The 17,648-nt window shown below is 45.5% G+C and overlaps 1 protein-coding gene across 1 annotated transcript in view; it reads left to right on the top strand.

Moving 5' to 3' along the window:
* Nucleotides 1-10,908, top strand: part of LOC306928716 (uncharacterized protein) — a gene marked incomplete at its 3' end in the record, with an annotated part of 39,632 nt that extends 28,724 nt beyond the window's left edge. Inside the window, exon 5 of the mRNA XM_079508986.1 lies at nt 10,817-10,908. Within this exon, the coding sequence (XP_079365112.1) occupies nt 10,817-10,908 (92 nt within the window). The remainder of the gene's footprint in view (nt 1-10,816) is intronic.
* Nucleotides 10,909-17,648: the final 6,740 nt, after the last annotated feature.

The following is a 17,648-nucleotide window of genomic DNA, read 5'->3' as shown; positions in this document are numbered from 1 at the left end:
TGACATGAAAAGGAGTGGAATGCCCCTTTAATGGCCCTTATTTTGGATCATGGTGGAGTGGAGTTCTTTAGCGCGGCTACATTGAAAATGAGGGCCCGCCTCTCAACTGTACTCCCGAGATGAAAGAAAATGGTTATGGTAAATGGTACATTTACAGTATATAGCGCTTTTATCCAGCCATTTCCAGCCATGAAAAACGCACGTTTTGGCATTTCCAGGCATGAAAAACGCCTGATTTAATAGACAATATAACCCCTGATTTAATAGACTATAGGCTATTCAATTCGAAATCTAATAGGCTATTCAATTCGAAATCTAATAGGCTATTCAATTCGAAATCTACTAGGCTATTCAATTTGAAATCTAATAGGCTATTCAATTCGAAATCTAATAGGCTATTCAATTCGAAATCTAATAGGCTATTCAATTCGAAATAGGCTATTCAATTTGAAATCTAATAGGCCATTCAATTCGAAATCTAATAGGCCATTCAATTCAAAATCTAATAGGCCATTCAATTCGAAATCTAATAGGCCATTCAATTCGAAATCTAATAGGCTATTCAATTCGAAATCTAATAGGCCATTCAATTCGAAATCTAATAGGCCATTCAATTCTAAATCTAATAGGCCATTCAATTCGAAATCTAATATGCTATTCAATTCGAATTCTAATAGGCTATTCAATTCAAAATCGAATAGGCTATTCAATTCGAAATCTAATAGGGTATTCAATTCGAAATCTAATAGGCTATTAAATTCGAAATCTAATAGGCTATTAAATTCGAAATTGAATAGGCTATTAAATTCGAAATTTAATAGGCTATTAAATTCGAAATTTCTGTTCTGTTCTAATACCTGGACAAGCAGTCCTGGAGATAGGTGGGAGCGAGAGACCATTTAAAGCTTTATAAACAAGTAAAATAACTTAAAATGTTGAAAAGATTGTGACCTAAGGAGGCGGTTTGGGACATATCTGGGCAAGCAGTCCTGGAGATAGGTGATAATGAAACACTAATGAACACTAATGAAACACTAATGGAACACTAATGAAACACTAATGAACACTAATGAAACACTAATGGAACACTAATGAAACACTAATGGAACACTAATGAAACTCTAATGAAACACTAATGAACACTAATGAAACACTAATGCAACACTAATGAACACTAATGAACAATAATGAACACTAATGAAACACTAATGCACACTAATGAACACTAATGAAACACTAATGAACACTAATGAACACTAATGGAACACTAATGAACACTAATGAACACTAACGAACACTAATGAACACTAATGAACACTAATGAACACTAATTAAACACTAATTAAACACTAATGAACACTAATGAAACACAAATGAACACTAATGAACACTAATGAAACACAATTTGGAAAAGAAATGAAAAAATTGTGGAAATATAGTGGCCCTCTGGAGGGGGTGTGGAACTATAGTGGCCCTCTGGAGTGAGTGTGGAACTATAGTGGCCCTCTGGAGTGAGTGTGGGACTATAGTGGCCCTCTGGAGTGAGTGTGGAACTATAGTGGCCCTCTGGAGTGAGTGTGGAACTATAGTGGCCCTCTGGAGTGAGTGTGGAACTATAGTGGCCCTCTGGAGTGACTGTGGAACTATAGTGGCCCTCTGGAGTGAGTGTGGAACTATAGTGGCCCTCTGGAGAGAGTGTGGAACTATAGTGGCCCTCTGGAGTGAGTGTGGGACTATAGTGGCCCTCTGGAGTGAGAGTGGAACTATAGTGGCCCTCTGGAGTGAGAGTGGAACTATAGTGGCCCTCTGGAGTGAGAGTGGAACTATAGTGGCCCTCTGGAGTGAGTGTGGAACTATAGTGGCCCTCTGGAGAGAGTGTGGAACTATAGTGGCCCTCTGGAGTGAGTGTGGAAATATAGTGGCCCTCTGGAGTGACTATGGAACTATAGTGGCCCTCTGGAGTGAGAGTGGAACTATAGTGGCCCTCTGGAGTGAGAGTGGAACTATAGTGGCCCTCTGGAGTGAGAGTGGAACTATAGTGGCCCTCTGGAGTGAGAGTGGAACTATAGAGGCCCTCTCCATCGTCAAAGTTGCCCACGCCCTGTTCTAGGAGGATCAAGGAGTGTGAGAATCTTGTGTACCATATATATATATATATATATACCATCACTGCAGTAAACATGAAGTGGCGCACAATCCGCACATGCCGGCCATATGATTTAGCTGATCAATAGGCCTAATAAATAGATTCTACATACCTTTGTACACACCTTTGAGGCCAATTTATTGTATTGCACTGGAACAATTGGCATTCAGTCCATGGCTCCACCTAAATGAGCATAACATTAGCATGCCGTGGAGGCTGCAGCCGCCGTGCTGCCTGTACTCCACTACTACGATGATGAGTATGCCTTAACGGTAACCCATTCTGGGCGGGAACCCCTTTTGGTGTTAGCATTATGTTATGCTTTAGCTATTGGAAAATAGCAGATCTACAAGCTCATAGCGTTATGAGCTTGTAGGTCTGCTATTTTTGAAAAGTCGTGAAAATGTGGTGCAAATCTTTGAATATATATTTCAGAGCGTACATTTTTAACTAAAATATTGGCTTCTGGGGGGGTCCCTGGAACAACATATTTTCAGATGGGGGTTGGCGGCCAATTACATACAGTTTTGGGGGTTCCTTGACATGAAAATGTTTGATAACGACTGATATAGAAACATGGGGTTTTTCTGAAAACTGTCCGAATTTTGAAGGCATTATTTTGTAGAATCGTCCTCAGGTCTGAATGCCTTAACCCATTCTGGGCGGGAACCCCTTTTGGTGTTATAGCATTATGTTATGCTTTAGCTATTGAAAAATAGCAGACCTACAAGCTCATAGCGCGCCACCGAGTGGCGCGCTACGAGCTTGTAGGTCTGCTATTTTTGAAAAGTCGTGAAAATGTGGTGCAAATCTTTGAATATATATTTCAGAGCGTACATTTTTAACTAAAATATTGGCTTCTGGGGGGGTCCCTGGAACAACATATTTTCAGATGGGGGATGGCGGCCAATTACATACAGTTTTGGGGGTTCCTTGACATGAAAATGTTTGATAACGACTGATATAGAAACATGGGGTTTTTCTGAAAACTGTCAGAATTCTTAAGGCATTTTGTAGAATCGTCCTCAGGTCTGAATGCCCTAATGAACAAGGCGAGGCAAAACGTGTCCAAAGCGGAACTCAATCCCATTGAAAAGAAATGCAGTGTGTGGGTCAAGTGGAACGTTTGACCCCAGCACAGTTTCTAATTATTATTAAAGAAATGCAGTGTGTGGGTCAAGTGGAACGTTTGACCCCAGCACAGTTTCTAAATGCAGTGTGTGGGTCAAGTGGAACGTTTGACCCCAGCACAGTGTGTGGGTCAAGTGGAACGTTTGACCCCAGCACAGTTTCTAATTATTGCCTGCCTGGGGAACGGCGTGAAAGACTGTTCTGTTCTTTAAAGGGATTTGTGGCAAGAATTGATGACGATTTGCATCAATTAATTACCAGCTGCCTTATTATATCTGCAGAATTGTGCTATGAAATGTAAATATCTGTGTGTGTGTGTGTGTGTGTGTGTGTGTGTGTGTGTGTGTGTGTGTGTGTGTGTGTGTGTGTGTGTGTGTGTGTGTGTGTGTGTGTGTGTGTGTGTGATATCATGATATGGATATAATATTGATACTAGGGGATGTCCCGATCACGTATTTTGGCTCCAGGATCCGATTGCGATCATTTGAAAATGACGTGATCGGCCCCCCGATTTTCAATCGCCCGAACCGACCAAGGGACAACCCTATAGTAATAAGTCATAAGATAAACCTATTATTTACATTCTTCTACTGAACGCCTGCCTTCCATTACTGTGATGCAACTGGTTTTCCTCTCAGAAGGAGGATCCATCACTCTGTCTGTCATGATGACCTCAGCTGAGGAGGTGTGTAGGAGAGAATGTGAGCGCGAGTTGTACCGAATGGTACCTACATCAGTGGTGGAAAGAGTATAACTCACATGTTTTACTCAACCCATTGACCTGGGAACGATTCTACAAAATTAATGTCTTCTAAATCCTGACAGTTTTCTGAAAAACCCATGTTTCTATATGTCATTCTCAAACATTTTCATGTCAAGGACCCCTAAGATTATATGTATTTGGCCGCCGACCACCATCTGAAAATGTGTTGTTCCAGGGACCCCCCAGAAGCAAAGATTTGAGTTGAAAACGTTCGCTATGAAAGAATATTAAGATTTGAGGCACATTTTCACGATTTTTCTAAAATAGCAGACCTACAAGCTCGTAGATCTGCTATTTTTCAAAAGCTAAAGTGTAACATTACATTACATTACAGTCATTTAGCAGACGCTTTTATCCAAAGCGACTTACAATAAGTGTATTCAACATAGGTAGGGAACAAAAACTACTAATCACCAGAAGTCTTTAGTGCATTTTCTGCAAAAACAAGCAACCAAGAGTATACCTAGCGCTAAGGTAAAAGTGCAATATATCAGCTACCTATTTCCTTAAACAGATGAGACAAAATAGCTAAATCAAATGAGCATGAGCTAAAACAATTAAGTGTATCGACTAAACAAGCTAGTTAACAACATAATGCTTAAAACACCAAAAGGGGTTCCCGTTTAGAATGGGTTAAGTAAAAGTATCAATACAGCAATGGTAGAACTACTCCGTTACAAGTAAAAAAGGTCGGAATTCAAAATGTATATACTTGAGTGAAAAGTACAAAGGTATATATTGGCATCAAAATGGAAGTTAAAGTAACAAAAGTACAAAGTATACTCAGTCATAATGCAGCATACAGTCCCATTTCAAGTCCCATGATGGAAAATAGCCGATCTACAAGCTCACAATGCGTCGCGATGCGACACATTGTGAAAGATTTGAGTTGAAAACGTTCACTCTGAAAGAATATATACCAGTATTCAAAGATTTGCGCCACATTTTGACGATTTTTCTAAAATAGCTCAGTGGGTTTTAACCCACTGAGAGCTCAGTGGGAAAAAAAAGTCATTTTAGATTTGAGTTGTGGGAAAGATTGTAAAAAATGTGTGCACACGCACACACATATATATATTCTTTCACAGCGAACAAACGTGTCTTTATTCAAATCTTTGCTTCTATAGAGCGTCGCAGTCCCGCCTCCTACCCTGGACCAGGAAATGAAACCCAATGCATTATTCTCATAGACATTTCTTAAAGTATTTATTTAAAGACGGTTACGCCGCGGACAAAGCCAACTCGAGTCGTGACAACTCATGACAACACAAACTATTTTGGACCAAACAAATAATTACAAAGAAGAAAAACAACAAAAAAAGTGTTGTAACCTGCCGTTTTTTTCTTCTTTCTAATTATTTGTTTGGTCCAAAATATTGTTTGTGTTGTCATGAGTTGTCACGACTCGAGTTGGCTTTGTCCGCGGCGTAACCGTCTTTAAATAAATACTTTAAGAAATGTCTATGAGAATAATGCATTGGGTTTCATTTCCTGGTCCAGGGTAGGAGGCGGGACTGCGACGCTCTATAGGGCGTCTCTGGAAACAAGACATTTTGAGATGCGGGTCGGCGGCCAAATTACATATAATTTTTGGGGTTCCTTGACACGATAAAGTTTGAGCACCACTGATATAGAAAAACGCACACACACACGCACCGCGCACACACACAGTTATCCTTTAGTTTTAAGGATAACTGTTGTATAATAATAATAATAATAATAATAATAATAATAAACGAGAGGATGTTCTTTATCGTCAATAATGCACTTCTGCTCTGCATTTCGGAACTCCTGCAGCATCACAGCAGGCGTGCATTAATGACAATTTACAATTTAGGCATTTAGCAGATGCTCTTAATCCAGAGCGACTTACATTTAAGCAATAACAAAAAGCAAGGCATACATCACATAAAAGTAGTTATCATGAAAGATGCGTAGGCTAAGAACGTAACAGTGGAGTATCTATGTAATGAAACTATATATAAACTATACATACTATACTATATTACATATAATGTTTGGGGGTCCTTGACATGAAATATTGAGCACCACTGATACAGAAAATATTGGTACTTCAGAAAACTGTCAGGATTTAGAAGATTTTTTTTTTTTAATTCCGACGTCAGTCCTAAATGGGTTAATGCGCCACATTGGCAGTCTGGCACACAGCGTGTAGATCGCCTACTTTTGGAATATATATATTCTTTTATATTTTATATTTTAAATTATCGTCATCACTGAACAATGATCTTTATTAACCCATTCAGGACGGGAACCCCCTTTTGGTGTTTTAAGCATTATGTTATACTTCATAGCTATTGAAAAATAGCAGATCTACAAGCTCATAGTTATAGCGCGATCGAGCCCCGTCCAGGAAAATAAACTCATTCTCTGGATACAAAAGAAAATTCAAGCATTCAAGCATTTCTTCGTATCCTGATGATTTATAATAATGCATCCGACAATGATGTCATAACTTGATATATGGCAGACATTTAATCAACCCTTGTTGAAAAATGTCAATCACCGACTGTCACCCTGTCAACGGTGATTGGACTGTCAACGGTGATTGGAATTTGGCAGTGGTGGGAAAAGTACTCACACTTGCTATGCTTAACTGATTTTTTATAATCAGTGGTTCTCAACCTTTTTCATGTCAAGGGCCCCCAGAATTACCCCAGCTATACCTCCTGTCATTTTAGGTACGGGGGATTCGGAGTCCCTATAGCCTGAGATTGAGACTCTCGTAGAGGGTCTTTGGCCGCCAGGGGCGCAGCCAAAGTTCGGTTGCGCATTTACAATGGAGTGAAATCCAAGATGGATGCCAGATTCCGAGACAGAGTCGATCAAAACACCTTTTTTATTGAAAACAACGCACTTACGGCTTTTCCAAAGCAGAACGTAGGCCAAGCTGAGAAGTGGGGCAGCCTCGTAAGCACCTTAGATTTTGCGTAGGTACATGTTAAGAGCGATTATAGGTCCGCGAGCAAAACATTGAAACCCCATGAGTAATGATCACTGTCTCTACGAGAGTCTAAATCTTAGGCTAGAGTCCCTATATGGTTGGGACTGATGCACTTGATCAGAGAAAAGCAGATCCATTTCATCGCCAAACCATAATAAATATATTACTCATTTTATATTCAATTATATTTCATCCATTCATGAAATATTGTGAAAATATAATATAATATGTATCATTTATATATTATATTATAAATTATATTATAATTTATAATATCATTTGACTGAAGCAAAATTATTGGAAATGGGAAAATACTCATGTACAAATACCTCAAAATTGTACTGAAGTACAATGAAATATTGTACTGAAGCCCCATCTGCCGCTGTTCCGGATGTGCTCCCTTTTTTTTCCCTACGCGCACGCAGCCCTTCCAATCAGAAGAGCGGCGTGCTGGTAGTGCTTTTTGATTGGTGCCCTGACCTACAACCCGTCCTGCCCCCCACCCAAGATCTTGTGCCCACACGATACAATGCAACTGTAATGTAATGTGATGTGATGTATTCTCCCTCCCCCCTCCCTCTCTGTCCACTCCCCCCCCCCCCCTCCCTCTCTGTCCACTATCCTTCTATTTTTTTCTGATGTAAAGAGAAGTCAGTGGCGGCGCGACTCATGTTGCAGCGGCTCAGTACTCTTTGTACACCTTCCATTTCGCTGTATAAGTACTTGCATACTCTGTACAGTGACAATACATTTAATCTAATCTAATCTAATCTAGTTACTTTCCACCATGTGGAATTTGGAATGAAGTCTTGTGAGGTTGGTTCGGGGGATGAGTTGAGCTATAGATCTATCTATCTATCTATCTATCTATCTATCTATCTATCTATCTATCTATCTATCTATCAATCAGATTCAGTTCAGGTGCAGTTTGGCTCCTCGTCAGTAACATGCTCAGTGATGCCTCTGCTGACACAATGACCCCCTTTCCACCGGTTGGTTCCCGGTTCAGTTCTTTTTGGTTCTTAGTCCATGAGCCAGAGCTCCAAAAATGGTGGGAAATACTAGACCTATATTAAATTGTTTATAGGATCAATACAAGTAAATTATTACATGATAACCCTTCCACAGTAGTAGCTTTTTCATTTATTTTTGCAAAAACCCTAACCCTAACCCTATATAATGCCTCATTTGCATATTTAAAAATGTAAAATTTGTAATACAATAAATCTTTGTCTTCGTGTAAGTACTCAATTGGGGAAATTTCATGGTGATAACAATCTATATAGGTATGGTTTTGCTCCACTCAATTCATAATTAACGTTCCAATTTTGGAGCTCTGGCTCATGGACTAAGAACCAAAAAGAACTGAACCGGTTCCCATTGGGAACCAACCGGTGGAAAAGGGGCCAATGTGAACACAACACAGATTCTCTTATCTTATTGGACCCAGTCCAACCAAAACTAAAGGCTCTGTGTTATTATTATTATAAAATATCCTAAACTATGTTGAAAGGAACACCATGATTCATAATTTAGCACAGATGTTTTGGCTGTGTTGCAAAAACCAGCTTGGTAGGATTGTGAGAACGTCCTCAAAAATAGCAGGAGTAAATTTCAGTAGCCTGGATCATATCTTTAAAAACCAGGTGCTTAAGAAAGTCCATTTGTTCGGACAACTCCCATCCCCTCAGCTCTGAGTACAGGCTGCTTCCTTCCGGCCTTCGCCTAAAGGTTCCCAGGGGCAAAAAGTAACAGGTATAAATTATCCTTCGTGCCTGACTATCCAGGCCTTAAATGACGATAGGAGGAGGAGGTAACTTTGTAACTTTGTCACCGTTATGAATTTCCTTTGTTACACTGAAACCTTGAACTGTTTATTTTATTTCTATGTGTACCATGCTCTTTTTACTGTGTTTTATGTGATTCAAGTGTCTGCCTGTTATGCCTTGTTGTAAACCAAATCGCCCTTCGGGGACAGACAAATAAATGAACCTGAACCTGAACCTGTATGTTTAAACTATACATAAGCATGCATGCAGGCTTCCATGTCAATCAGTGGTTCCCAAATGTTTTCATGTCAAGGACCCCCAAATTGACACTCATTAGCCTGCGGACCCCCCATTTGAAAAGATATGCCAGGGACCCCCCCCCCCCCCCCCCCCCCCCATAAGAGAACATTTGTACGGCTCTATAGGGCCCCCGGTTTGACCTGAATTAGGCTATACGGACCCCTATATTTAATGGCATTTACATCTCTGGGACCCCCAATACATATCGTAAAATCAAACTTAATTTAACTCTGAGAGTGTACAAATGGGTCTGTACACTCTCAGAGTTACAGATAAGGGTCCACCTGGTTCCTAACTATCATTTATCTGCGGGGGACCCCCTGGAACTCCCTCAAGGACCCCACTTTGAGAACCACAGATGTAAATGATGTGATACATACAGTATAACTGCTGTAAAAAAACCCATTTTACACTGAGTTATGTGAACACCTCCCTGCTTGGAATTTCATGAGGGAGATTAGAATGTAGTAGATTAAAACTAAGATTAAGTATTATGAAATGCATGGCTTGGCAGCAATGTCATGCACAGCAAAATAAACTGATAGTTTTACTCTGAAAAGTGCATGTTTACAGGCTGAGTCAGTTTTTCTGTAAAAAGAATGTAAAAGATTAGGCACCGGTACCATAACACTGTACTTCCAATACATAATTATTGTAGAAGGGAGTTCCAACCGCGCCTCTAGCCTATAGCAGGCCAGTCTGGTGCGTCTCAGAGGCCTCTAGTCTAGCCTATAGCAGGCCAGTCTGGTGCGTCTCAGAGGCCTCTAGTCTAGCCTATAGCAGGCCAGTCTGGTGCATCTCAGAGGCCTCTAGCCTATAGCAAGCCAGTCTGGTGCGTCTCAGAGGCCTCTAGTCTAGCCTATAGCAGGCCAGTCTGGTGCATCTCAGAGGCCTCTAGCCTATAGCAAGCCAGTCTGGTGCGTCTCAGAGGCCTCTAGCCTAGCCTATAGCAGGCCAGTCTGGTGCATCTCAGAGGCCTCTAGCCTATAGCAAGCCAGTCTGGTGCGTCTCAGAGGCCTCTAGTCTAGCCTATAGCAGGCCAGTCTGGTGCGTCTCAGAGGCCTCTAGTCTAGCCTATAGCAGGCCAGTCTGGTGCATCTCAGAGGCCTCTAGCCTATAGCAAGCCAGTCTGGTGCGTCTCAGAGGCCTCTAGCCTATAGCAGGCCAGTCTGGTGCGTCTCAGAGGCCTCTAGCCTATAGCAGGCCAGTCTGGTGCATCTCAGAGGCCTGCAGCCTATAGCAGGCCAGTCTGGTGCGTCTCAGAGGCCTCTAGCCTATAGCAGGCCAGTCTGGTGCATCTCAGAGGCCTCTAGCCTATAGCAGGCCAGTATGGTGCATCTCAGAGGCCTCTAGCCTATAGCAGGCCAGTCTGGTGCATCTCAGAGGCCTCTAGCCTATAGCAGGCCAGTCTGGTGCATCTCAGAGGCCTCTAGCCTATAGCAGGCCAGTCTGGTGCATCTCAGAGGCCTCTAGCCTATAGCAGGCCAGTCTGGTGCATCTCAGAGGCCTCTAGCCTATAGCAGGCCAGTCTGGTGCATCTCAGAAGCAGGACAGATAACATGCTAACAAGAAGGCACTGGAGCAGCTCAGACGATTTAGGCCCTTGGTTTATTATAACAGGGTGCAAATAAAAAGTGACAACGTTTCGATGTTTAAGTTACATCTTTGTCAGGTCATGACCTTACGAAGTATACGTATGATATTGTATAATTGACCCTCCATTGCTATGTGGTTTTGCACAGCAGCACACTACGATGCCGTCCAGTGCGTCCACCACCATCGTCTGGTCTTGTCGCCCCTGGTGATGAAGGAGGTCCACTATAGTGTGCAGTGAGTCTGATGGATTTGGTCAGAAGACAAAACGCACAGCCCAGAGGAGAGTTTGTGTTCAACAGGAGAGACCGTCTGACAAGTGGCGATCCGTCTACCGTTCGGCCAAGTCGGGGCGACACGGAATGATACACAATACAATGCAAACAGCAGTGTTGTTTTTGGCAGCAAATTCTGAATTTAGTTTTAGTCGTAGTCTCTTCAATAGTTTTCATTTAGTTTTAGTCCACTAAATCTACAGTTGATTTTAGTCGACTAAAATGTGTTTTGGCGGGCCTCAATGCCGTCGTAATGACAAGCTCACAACGCGTCTCAGCGGTGGCCGAACGGATTGCGGAGCGGTCTTGATACCGGAAGGTCGCCAGTTCGAATCAGCGGTCCGACACGTTAAAATTACCACCGCTGAAGTGCCCTTGAACAAGGCATTGAACCACTACGATGAAATGTTCTATGAGCAGGGCCTGGCTGGAAACAAGTTCTTGAGCTTAGCCCAGATACCCTGGGTAAATATAGATTTAATTTCATTTCACGCGTTGTGAGCTTGTAGATCTGCTACTTTCAGCATGCAACCAAGTGTAAAATGACTTATACTGGATCTCTTGGCACCATGTGATCGTATGCCAACAATACTCTTCGGCAGTGCGTTGAAACTACTTGGAAAACTGTACAAAATATGTATACAAAACAAGAAATGATCACATAGTGATATTTGTCAGATGAAAGAAGTGCTGGTTTCTTTATATAGTAACGAACGCTCCTCTCAACCGGCCGCTCTCAATCATAACATTACGTTGCATAACATTGGGTGTCTCTAAAGATTTCTGTTACCCGCTTCCTGTTACCTGGCACCATAGATATTATAAAAAATAGATGCCTCACTGGCCGTTGCAGTTCATTGGAGCGACGTGTATCCCAATGAAGGCGGACGTGCAGTGCTAAAGGCTTTTTTCTTTTTTAACAAATCTTTATAACAGTCATGACAATATACATTACAATACAAAACAAGATGTGGTCTCGTAAACAAACAAACAACAAAGTTATTAACAATACAACATCAGAGCCAGGGGGGATTAGATTACTAACAGAAAACATTAAAGAGTGAACACAAAGCAACAGTTCTCTGCAGCTTTCTTATTTAGAAGTGCTGAAGGCATTTGCTGAAGGCGACTGCGTCGCTGCCCAAGTGACGTCACTCATGCGACTCCTCCATGTCTCTCGCTGTCACTCAAGTGACTATACTGGCCAATCACAGCGTGTCTTTTCCGGGACTTATGTTACGCACGCGGAAGCTTGACAAGCTTCCGCTAATGCTTTGCAAGGAATGTCGGGAAAATTGTGCCTTCAATGGTGACACGCGCCTCAGAGCCGGAAAGGGCGTCTACGTATATATGTCTATGCCTGGCACCCGCTTCCTGTTACCTGGCACCCGCTTCCTGTTACCTGGCACCCGCTTCCTGTTACCTGGCACCCGCTTCCAGTTACCTGGCACCCGCTTCCTGTTACCTGGCACCCGCTTCCTGTTACCTGGCACCCGCTTTGCGGCGAGATCAAAGCGTGTCGCTATACTCTCCTACTCTACATTCTGCGGTCTATAAGCCAAGTGTAGCCAATCAGGACTGCAGGTGTGGGTCATATTCTTCTTGCCTATATACTTTTTAAACACAAATCAGGTTCACAACAAAACAATGTACAATGTCGGTGCCACAGGTGAGTCTTAACCAGACACGTACACGTATGTCAGACTATTGGTAGGATCGGACGAAAGTATGTTGTGTTGTCTTTTATATGTACAGAGTACATTACCATTAAAAATAAACTTAATCTTGGAAGTATGTGATTATACTGATTTTTCTTTTCTTTTAATTTAATTTTAAAATCAAAGTTCACATGTGGGAAACATCACTTCTGGGGCAGTAGATTATTGGGTTTCGTTTTTCATTCATAAGCACAAAACTGCCGTTTTAACAAGCATATTACATGCTATTGTAATGGAGAATAATGGGGCAAAAGTGCAAACAATGCGATTCTGAGGTCAATGACCTCCTCACCAGGAGTCAGTCAGAAAGTGATTCCATGTCTGAACTATACAAATACAACCTTGGGGAATATGGATGACATGCTGAAAGGTTCATGCTTGATCAAACATATTTAGACTAATATCCAATAGCTACCATCTACCATTTTACATTATCTTTTAAATTAGGCCTACATCAAAAAATTCCAATTCCATTCGATTTTCAGAGTTTTTCCACAGCACTGAAACATGCAGCTCTAAAACAAGGACACACAACAAATCATCTTGCAGATTATTGTAAATTGAATCCCTTGAGACCCTTTTGAGAAGCTCCACCTTTGACACTATATTGATCACAATCGCAATACTAATCAATGGGCCTGAAAGACGGGTGGACATCATAGGCATACAGCCAGGGAGTGTTTGAGAGGCAGGGGCTGAAAGAGGGCACTTTTGGACAAAATAGCAGAAATAGCTGATCTACAAGCTCACAACACGTCGCACTGTGACGCGTTGAGAGCTTTTACATCAGCTATTTTCGGGGCACAACCCTGTAACCTCTGTGCCCAGAGTCACATTGTTTCTATGTATTTTTTGTTTGCAATGTTTCAATTTTCATGTACTTTATTATTTTCTACCAATCCGCTACTCTATGAGATTTTGCTATTTATCCGCTGGACTATATGCCACAAGAAGCCAGTGAGATACAGGTGGTGATGAGGGAGGTGGTGCAGAGGGAGGTGGTGCAGAGGGAGGTGGTGCAGAGGGAGGTGGTGATGAGGGAGGTGGTGCAGAGGGAGGTGGTGATGAGGGAGGTGGTGCAGAGGGAAGTGGTGATGAGGGAGGTGGTGATGAGGGAGGTGGTGATGAGGGAGGTGGTGATGAGGGAGGTGGTGCAGAGGGAGGTGGTGCAGAGGGAGGTGGTGCAGAGGGAGGTGGTGATGAGGGAGGTGGTGATGAGGGAGGTGGTGATGAGGGAGGTGGTGCAGAGGGAGGTGGTGCAGAGGGAGGTGGTGCAGAGGGAGGTGGTGCAGAGGGAGGTGGTGCAGAGGGAGGTGGTGATGAGGGAGGTGGTGCAGAGGGAGGTGGTGCAGAGGGAGGTGGTGCAGAGGGAGGTGGTGATGAGGGAGGTGGTGCAGAGGGAGGTGGTGCAGAGGGAGGTGGTGATGAGGGAGTGTGATGAGGGAGGTGGTGCAGAGGGAGGTGGTGCAGAGGGAGGTGGTGCAGAGGGAGGTGGTGCAGAGGGAGGTGGTGATGAGGGAGGTGGTGATGAGGGAGGTGGTGCAGAGGGAGGTGGTGATGAGGCATTTCGTAGAAAAGGATATATATTCAAAGATTTAAAATTTTCACGATTTTTCAAAAATAGCAGATCTACAAGCTCGTAGAAGCTCATGAAGTGAGGGGCGCTCTTATCATCGTACATCATCATGACGTAACATGTCGATTTGACACATATGACGTAAATTCTCAATTTATTATCAATGGGAATTTAACAAAAATACCAATTTCCTCGTCTACATATCGTAAATTCTCCATTCATTGTCAATGGCATTTAATGTTTGTGTTAGGACAAAAGTCTACACTATAGCTGAATATAGGAGGGGCTAGCAGCCCCTCAAAAACAAAACAATGGATAGTTGAAACCCCACCTTGAAGCCCACCGGCTTGATGACAAACGTCTTCTTCTTCTGCTTGGGGCAGCCGCGCGCTGGAGCATCCACGCTGAAAGACACCTGGACAAGGAGAGAGACGGGGCTTCAGAGTAGGGTGACCGGTCAGAAGGAGAGAGACGGGGCTTCAGAGCAGGGTGACCGGTCAGAAGGAGAGAGACGGGGCTTCAGAGTAGGGTGACCGGTCAGAAGGAGAGAGACGGGGCTTCAGAGTAGGGTGACCGGTCAGAAGGAGAGAGACGGGGCTTCAGAGTAGGGTGACCGGTCAGAAGGAGAGAGACGGGGCTTCAGAGTAGGGTGACCGGTCAGAAGGAGAGAGACGGGGCTTCAGAGCAGGGTGACCGGTCAGAGGAGAGAGACGGGGCTTCAGAGTAGGGTGACCGGTCAGAAGGAGAGAGACGGGGCTTCAGAGCAGGGTGACCGGTCAGAAGGAGAGAGACGGGGCTTCAGAGTAGGGTGACCGGTCAGAAGGAGAGAGACGGGGCTTCAGAGCAGGGTGACCGGTCAGAAGGAGAGAGACGGGGCTTCAGAGTAGGGTGACCGGTCAGAAGGAGAGAGACGGGGCTTCAGAGTAGGGTGACCGGTCAGAGGAGAGAGACGGGGCTTCAGAGTAGGGTGACCGGTCAGAAGGAGAGAGACGGGGCTTCAGAGTAGGGTGACCGGTCAGAAGGAGAGAGACGGGGCTTCAGAGTAGGGTGACCGGTCAGAAGGAGAGAGACGGGGCTTCAGAGCAGGGTGACCGGTCAGAAGGAGAGAGACGGGGCTTCAGAGTAGGGTGACCGGTCAGAAGGAGAGAGACGGGGCTTCAGAGTAGGGTGACCGGTCAGAAGGAGAGAGACGGGGCTTCAGAGTAGGGTGACCGGTCAGAAGGAGAGAGACGGGGCTTCAGAGTAGGGTGACCGGTCAGAGGAGAGAGACGGGGCTTCAGAGTAGGGTGACCGGTCAGAGGAGAGAGACGGGGCTTCAGAGTAGGGTGACCGGTCAGAGGAGAGAGACGGGGCTTCAGAGTAGGGTGACCGGTCAGAAGGAGAGAGACGGGGCTTCAGAGCAGGGTGACCGGTCAGAAGGAGAGAGACGGGGCTTCAGAGTAGGGTGACCGGTCAGAAGGAGAGAGACGGGGCTTCAGAGTAGGGTGACCGGTCAGAGGAGAGAGACGGGGCTTCAGAGTAGGGTGACCGGTCAGAAGGAGAGAGACGGGGCTTCAGAGTAGGGTGACCGGTCAGAGGAGAGAGACGGGGCTTCAGAGTAGGGTGACCGGTCAGAAGGAGAGAGACGGGGCTTCAGAGTAGGGTGACCGGTCAGAAGGAGAGAGACGGGGCTTCAGAGTAGGGTGACCGGTCAGAAGGAGAGAGACGGGGCTTCAGAGTAGGGTGACCGGTCAGAAGGAGAGAGACGGGGCTTCAGAGCAGGGTGACCGGTCAGAAGGAGAGAGACGGGGCTTCAGAGCAGGGTGACCGGTCAGAAGGAGAGAGACGGGGCTTCAGAGCAGGGTGACCGGTCAGAAGGAGAGAGACGGGGCTTCAGAGCAGGGTGACCGGTCAGAGGAGAGAGACGGGGCTTCAGAGTAGGGTGACCGGTCAGAGGAGAGAGACGGGGCTTCAGAGTAGGGTGACCGGTCAGAAGGAGAGAGACGGGGCTTCAGAGTAGGGTGACCGGTCAGAAGGAGAGAGACGGGGCTTCAGAGTAGGGTGACCGGTCAGAAGGAGAGAGACGGGGCTTCAGAGTAGGGTGACCGGTCAGAAGGAGAGAGACGGGGCTTCAGAGTAGGGTGACCGGTCAGAAGGAGAGAGACGGGGCTTCAGAGTAGGGTGACCGGTCAGAAGGAGAGAGACGGGGCTTCAGAGTAGGGTGACCGGTCAGAAGGAGAGAGACGGGGCTTCAGAGTAGGGTGACCGGTCAGAAGGAGAGAGACGGGGCTTCAGAGTAGGGTGACCGGTCAGAGCAGTGCTTCTCAAACTGGAGAAGGAGAGAGACGGGGCTTCAGAGTAGGGTGACCGGTCAGAGCAGTGCTTCTCAAACTGGAGAAGGAGAGAGACGGGGCTTCAGAGTAGGGTGACCGGTCAGAGGAGAGAGACGGGGCTTCAGAGTAGGGTGACCGGTCAGAGCAGTGCTTCTCAAACTGGAGAAGGAGAGAGACGGGGCTTCAGAGTAGGGTGACCGGTCAGAAGGAGAGAGACGGGGCTTCAGAGTAGGGTGACCGGTCAGAGGAGAGAGACGGGGCTTCAGAGTAGGGTGACCGGTCAGAAGGAGAGAGACAGGGCTTCAGAGTAGGGTGACCGGTCAGAGGAGAGAGACGGGGCTTCAGAGTAGGGTGACCGGTCAGAGTAGGGTGACCGGTCAGAGTAGGGTGACCGGTCAGAGTAGGGTGACCGGTCAGAGCAGTGCTTCTCAAACTGGAGAAGGAGAGAGACGGGGCTTCAGAGTAGGGTGACCGGTCAGAGCAGTGCTTCTCAAACTGGAGAAGGAGAGAGACGGGGCTTCAGAGCAGTGCTTCACCTGGAGAAGGAGAGAGACGGGGCTTCAGAGCAGTGCTTCACCTGGAGAAGGAGAGAGACGGGGCTTCAGAGCAGTGCTTCACCTGGAGAAGGAGAGAGACGGGGCTTCAGAGTAGGGTGACCGGTCAGAGCAGTGCTTCTCAAACTGGAGAAGGAGAGAGACGGGGCTTCAGAGCAGTGCTTCACCTGGAGAAGGAGAGAGACGGGGCTTCAGAGCAGTGCTTCACCTGGAGAAAGAGAGAGACGGGGCTTCAGAGCAGTGCTTCACCTGGAGAAGGAGAGAGACGGGGCTTCAGAGCAGTGCTTCACCTGGAGAAGGAGAGAGACGGGGCTTCAGAGTAGGGTGACCGGTCAGAGCAGTGCTTCTCAAACTGGAGAAGGAGAGAGACGGGGCTTCAGAGCAGTGCTTCACCTGGAGAAGGAGAGAGACGGGGCTTCAGAGCAGTGCTTCACCTGGAGAAGGAGAGAGACGGGGCTTCAGAGCAGTGCTTCACCTGGAGAAGGAGAGAGACGGGGCTTCAGAGCAGTGCTTCACCTGGAGAAGGAGAGAGACGGGGCTTCAGAG

Source organism: Electrona antarctica, assembly GCF_951216825.1.
Source record: "Electrona antarctica genome assembly, chromosome: 8".
Taxonomy (NCBI): Eukaryota; Metazoa; Chordata; class Actinopteri; order Myctophiformes; family Myctophidae; genus Electrona; species Electrona antarctica.
The sequence above is the reverse complement of the archived record's forward strand: the minus strand, read 5'-3'. Positions and strand labels throughout refer to the sequence as shown.